This window comes from Moschus berezovskii, chromosome 4 (assembly GCF_049115385.1).
Source record: "Moschus berezovskii isolate FMDL1 chromosome 4, NW_MosBer_1.0, whole genome shotgun sequence".
Taxonomy (NCBI): Eukaryota; Metazoa; Chordata; class Mammalia; order Artiodactyla; family Moschidae; genus Moschus; species Moschus berezovskii.
Genome location: NC_142463.1, coordinates 89,625,389 through 89,631,476, shown reverse-complemented (window position 1 = coordinate 89,631,476; position 6,088 = coordinate 89,625,389). Strand labels below are relative to the sequence as shown.

The window sequence follows — 6,088 nt, the reverse complement described above, 5'->3', positions numbered from 1 at the left end:
TGGATGGCATCACCGACTTGATGGACATGAGTTTGAGTGAACTCCGGGAGTTGGTGATGGACAGGGAGGCCTGGCATGCTGTGATTCACGGGGTCGCAAAGAGTCGGACACGACTGAGCGACTGAACTGAACTTATAAGGAAAATTTTAAACTGCACAGATATTTGGCTATAAGGATATCCGGCATTTGTAATAGCCAAAACCCCCCAAATAACAAAAAAACTATAAGCAACCTAACTGCACTTTAATATGAGTTGCTTAAATCAATTAAGGACTATTTTGTAAGTATTACAAAGGATGGGTAAATAAAAACTTACATGTGCATGCGTGTGTGCTCAGTCGTGCACACTGTTTGGGCCCCCATGGACTGTAGCCCCACAGGCGCCTCTGTCCATGGGCTTTTTCAGGTAAGAATTTTGGCGTGGGTTGCCATTTCCTTCTTCAGAGGATCTTCCCAACCCAGGGATCGAACTCATGTGTCCTACACTAGCAGACAGATTCTTTACCCCTGAGCTACCTGGGAAGCCACTTACTGACATGGAAAGACATTTATGTTAAATTCTGTGAAAAAATCAGCAGCAGAATTGTACACCCAGTATGTGTGTTAATTTTGCTTTAAAAAGATACAACAACAACATAAAAGCATTTACTTGCAAAGATAATCGGCTGAAGAACATTCTCCAAGGGATTAATATTCATCTTTGGACAGACTATGGGTGGGCTAATTAACTCTTTTTAAAGGGTTATTCACGACTGAGCGACTGAACTGAACTGAAAGGGTTATTCTTAAGTAGTCCTACCTAGTCTTTATCACAAGTGCCAGGTTCTTTCCCTTGCCAAAGGGGAAGAACCAACCTTTTCCTTAAAATCCCGACAGTTTCCCCAAACCTCATTAGCCTTGTTCCATCTCGTCCGCTAGTCTGTGTTCAGGCTTTTCCCCTACAAGCCTGGGGATCCTTCACTGAGGTCCTGTGTCACTCTTGTCTGTCCCTGCCCCACCGCCTGGATGAGACCCCGCGGAACAGGGTAGGTTGTTAATTGTAAAACTTCAATCAGATCTGGCCCGACTTCTCGGAGTCGGTGGGACTGCAGACCTCCCTCCTCAGGGAACATTCCACGCCGTCCAGTCGCCCGTCGCCGCGCGGGAAACAGAGCCCCTGCCAACACGCGACGGCGGGCGCGTAATGATGTCATCCTGGACAAAACGCGGAGGCCGCGCCGCGAAATTTGTCCCTTTGGAGGCGCCGTCCTTGCTCACGGCCCGCTCACGTCATGTGACCGCCCGAGAGGCACCTGACACCAGTGGCGAAGAAGGAGGCGACCCGCGACGAGATGGAGGCTACCCTAGAGCAGCACTTGGAGGACACGTGAGTAGTATCCTTGTCGGCCCGTCCTGGGGTCTCGGCTGGAGAAGTTGAACGGGACAGAGAGTGCGAGCTGCGAGCGCCAGCTGGGCGTCTAGGAGACGCTCTGTCCCTGGGCCTCCGGTCGGGGTGCGAAGTGACCCGGAATTAAATCGCGCCGGGGCTCCGCACACCCGCTCCCGAGCCTGTCTCCGCGGTCCGAGCCCCAACCCTTTTGTCGTGCTGAAATTGTCTGGACAGCGTCGTTCTTCGACAGTTTCAGGAACCCGGTTCTTTTGAGGGAAAGATGTCCCACCAGTGCCGAGCCCTGCCTTTATAAACGTAAACACGCATGTTTATTTCCTTCCTGGTGTAACCAGTTACTTGTCGCCTAAGGAAATGAAAGGCATCCCTTAAATTTTTCGAATGAGTAATATCTACGTAAAATCCAAAATTGGAAAAATATAAGACGGCGTACAGGGGAACACCTCCTTACCATCAGTACCGCTCAGCTCCCCACTTCCTCTGCATGAGGCAACCCATTGTTACTTTAGAGTTTCTCTGTTGTTTCAAGTGAGTAGGTATGCTAAAGTATGCATTTTTAACAAAGGCACAAAATCCCAGCTGTTGCAGCATTCCTGGCCCTCCAGAGCTCAGTAGTACCGTGCCAGCCTTTTTTCTCATGAGAGAGTAATTGGTTTAACTATTCAATTTAAAATAGTTAGTTGTAATTGAATTTTTCTTGGTGTAGGAGTGGATGATAAGTGAAAAAAGATTGAGTAACACGAATTTAATGTCTGGTACATAGAAAGCCTCTTTGTGTTATAATTAATGTCATTTTCCCACATCATTTTCTTCCTTTTTCCTGTGTTCCTGGAATTAGAATGAAGAATCCATCCATTGTTGGAGTCCTGTGCACAGATTCACAAGGACTCAATCTAGGTTGTAAGTATCTCACATCATCCCTTTTGGTGGACTGCATAGCACTTGATGTTGACTGAGAGCCTAGTGTGGTATTGTTCTCTAGTTTTTATTTCCTGTTATCCTGACACTTTCTGGGGACTTTTATGAGAGTAGATATCATCTCCAAATAACAAGATTAGAAAACTGAAACTTCTCAGTTGACATTTATAAAGTAGAAATGTTCCTTGAGGTTCTAGCACTGCACAGTTGTTTCTACTGAAGTAGTATTTGAATCATTTTAAATTGGGTCTAGAAAGAACTTCAGATAATGACAGTAGTTACTATTTATTGAACAGATGCCATATGTTGGGACTGCTAAGCTCTGTGTACATTATCTCTAATTTTCACAGTAACCCTGCTAAATGTGTGATGGTATTATTTTTCAGTTCAACTTCACTTAACAGTAAGTGAGTAGGCAATAAAAATGTGGGATGCAGGGTTGGACACATGTAGGTGCAACCCCTTGCTCTTCTATTTACTAGTAGTGTGAACTGGGACCAAAAAGAACATCTCGGAGGCTCAGTTTCTTTACTGAGTAATAATAAATATTATGGAATTGCATTCATGAGCTCTTACTGTGTACCAGGTACTATTCTAAGTGCTTTACATATACTAAGTCATTTAATCCTCATGACAACCCTATGAGGTAAAGAAACTGAGGCACAGAGGTTGAGTAAACTTGCCTAAGGTCATACAGTTAGTAAATGGTTGAGCTAGGATTTGAATCTGGCTCCAAAGTCTTTTAATCACAATACTATAAGATTATAAAACACAAGAGTTCAGACATAATGCTCAATAAATGGTAACAGTTACATATGAGAAAATAAATCCAGAAAGGTAAACAATGGAAGACTTCAGCTAAGTCATGTTGTAACAAGTAAACCCATGACACCTTGCTCCTTACTCCTCTGTACTATAGGGCTTTTAAAGCTTAGAATTGTTGCTGGGAGAGTAATTGAAAGTAGTAGTCTGTGTCACCCAGTTAGATTTTGCACGCAAACCAGTTGGTTGGAGGAAAAAAGGCAGATTTTTTTGAGGTGCTTAACACACTCACAAATGTAAAGGCTGAAATTCAAGTGCAGAAATCTAAAACTAAATGTATTCCTTCAAGAAACCGTCAGGCCCAAAAGACTGCACTGTGTGTCCAATTAATGTTTACCTAACAACAATAAATCCATCATCCCTGCCACAGTGGCATATCTATGACCTGACTTAGTTTCAAGCAGAGGGGCTTGTGTTGCCTTTATATACAGAAAGATATTGTAAACTTAGTAATTACTTTTTGGACCTGGCACGCAAGTTTTAGTTATTATCTACAGGCTACAACAAACATTAGTAAAAAGCCAATTCTGTTGCTCTTTGAAAACAATCAGCTTATTCTAGTGGAAATAACTGCTCGCAGAATATTTATATATGCTGCCAAGGTGATCTTACAGCTGAGCTCCTGAGTAAAACTCTTTATATCCTTTGAGGTTGAGGTCAGTAAAAGGAAATCAGATTTCCCATGAGGAATTAATTAGTGTCAATAAGTCTCTGGCCCTTACCGGCTGCTTTTTGTCAGTCTCACCTCTGAATTTCTTCTTGGTTTCAGTTTGCTTTCAGATTGACTTGAATTATAGCTTCCTCATATGCTTGAGAAGGTGTTTAGAGAATGACGGTGATGAGAATGACATGGAAAATTGAGTAGTTATGACCTTACTGAATTAAAAGCTGTTGTTGGCTTTCTCACTAATGTAACCAGCTGAATATCAAGACAGAGTGATTTTGTCACCACATAACCTAAGAGACCATGAGAACCCTCTTTTTGTGAATAATTCAATTCAGTTCTATGGTACCTCTGTACTCATTTTTGAACAGTCAGGCAACATGATATCATCTCTGTCTTCCAGGCCGCGGAACCCTGTCAGATGAGCATGCTGGGGTGATATCTGTTCTAGCCCAGCAAGCAGCTAAGCTAACCTCGGACCCCACTGATATTCCTGTGGTGTGTTTAGAATCAGATAATGGGTGAGTAGATGGCAGCAGATCCCTTCCTTTACCTATTTATTCAGGAAAATCCCTCAGAAACACAACTGGGGCTTGCCCTGTGTTCATCAGTGATTCCTCATTCCAAGTACTTGGAGGGAGGTTCCACCCTTTGGATGACAGGACCAGATGGGTTGGTCTCTGAAGCTAATGTGCTTTCAGACCACAATGACATTTAAATGAAGAGTAAGAGTTGTCATGAACTATCAGTAAAAGAAAGCAATAAATAACACAGGAAGACTCAACAGAAACAATGTCTGTAATAATAGAAGTACTAAAGACATTCCAAGTGAGGGTCCTCCGAATAATAGTGAAAAAAGCAGAACACATAACTATGCACGTTATGATCAATAAAATGAGAGAAAATGTATATATAGTTACATGCAGATTAAAAAAAGGAATATATTAATGGTTGTCTTTGAGGGATAGGATTATAAGATTAATTTCACATTTATATTTTATACTTTCCTGTATTTCCCCAATGTTTTATTGTATTTAGATATTGCTTTCATATATAGAAAAGTAAGTATTACTTTTTTAGTTGTATCCTAAATCAAACAGCATCTTTAATCTTCCATTGCCACCCACTTGTACCACTTTACTGAATGTCTTCCACGTTGCCTTTCAGGAACATTATGATCCAGAAACACGATGGCATCACAGTGGCAGTGCACAAAATGGCCTCTTGACATCTCGTATCAGTTCTCCTGCAGCCTGTCACAGGGACTCAGTCATACCTTATGTTAATTATCTCATAGAACTATTAAACCATTCATGTAATATGCATTGGGCACTTTTCTATTAATTTTAGAGTAGGATGCTTTTTGACACTGTGGATTTAGTTAGGAAAGGATCATGTTTTGAAGCAGCAGGTTTAGGTCACCTTGTATATAGAATTTTGTTAAGTTTAATAAACCTGGTTGGAGGAAAGCTTGGATCTTTTCTGAATTCTTTAAACACTTAACAAATGTTCATTTTTTCAATTATCAAATTGTAATTTTTCTTAAAAAAGGTAACTGCTCCAAATTATTCTCTTTCAGAAGTTCCCAAAATACATAGATTCTCACAGATGCATCCATGGATATGTAAACCAAGTCACGCTTACTCTTACCCCATAATGAAAACACAATAGCAGATATCATAAGTATTTACTATATGCCAGGAACACATTTAATTCTCATTCTGTTCCATTCGTTCCGTCCCTCAGTCGTGTCCGACTTTTTGCGACCCCGTGGATTTTAGCCTACCAGGCTTTTCCGTCCATGGGATTCTCCAGGCAAGAATACTGGAGTGGGTTACCGTTTCCTTCTCCAGGGGATCTTCCCGACCCAGGGAAAGAACCCGTGTCTCCCGCATTGGAGGCAGATGCTTTAACCTCAACAACCGTATATGGGTTTTCCCAGCAAAAAGGTGGAAGCAACTCAAATGTCTTATTGATGGGTGAATGGATAAGCAAAACATGGTATATACATGCCATGGAATATTATTCAGCCTCTAAAAAGGAAGTAAATTTTGACACATGCTATAGCATGGAGGACTCTGGAAGACATTATGATAAGTGAAATAAGCCAGTCACAAAAAAACAAATATGTATGATTCCATCTATATGGGGTGCTACCAAGAGCAGAAAAATTCATAGAGATAGGAAGTAGAATGGTGGTTACTAGGGAGGGGGAAAATGGGGAGTTACTGTTTAATGGGTACAGAATTTTTGTTTTACAAGATGAAAAGAGTTCTAGAGATGGATGGTGGTGATGG

At 41.5% G+C, this 6,088-nt stretch overlaps 1 protein-coding gene across 1 annotated transcript; it reads left to right on the top strand.

Annotated features, from left to right (window-relative positions):
• The first annotated feature begins 1,249 nt into the window (after positions 1 to 1,249).
• LAMTOR5 (late endosomal/lysosomal adaptor, MAPK and MTOR activator 5) lies at positions 1,250 to 5,260 on the top strand. The gene is made up of 4 exons (XM_055403462.2): positions 1,250 to 1,366; positions 2,226 to 2,287; positions 4,195 to 4,312; positions 4,959 to 5,260. Exons 1-4 carry the CDS (start codon positions 1,332 to 1,334, stop codon positions 5,017 to 5,019), a joined length of 276 nt encoding a protein of 91 aa, XP_055259437.1. The 5' UTR covers positions 1,250 to 1,331; the 3' UTR covers positions 5,020 to 5,260.
• Positions 5,261 to 6,088: the final 828 nt, after the last annotated feature.

Excerpts from the sequence above, each read along its gene's own strand:
- LAMTOR5 (XM_055403462.2), top strand. The coding sequence starts at position 1,332 with ATGGAGGCTACCCTAGAGCAGCACTTGGAGGACAC. Across the intron at positions 1,367-2,225 it reads GAGCAGCACTTGGAGGACAC|AATGAAGAATCCATCCATTG; the intron begins GTGAGTAGTATC and ends TCCTGGAATTAG. Across the intron at positions 4,313-4,958 it reads TGTTTAGAATCAGATAATGG|GAACATTATGATCCAGAAAC; the intron begins GTGAGTAGATGG and ends GTTGCCTTTCAG.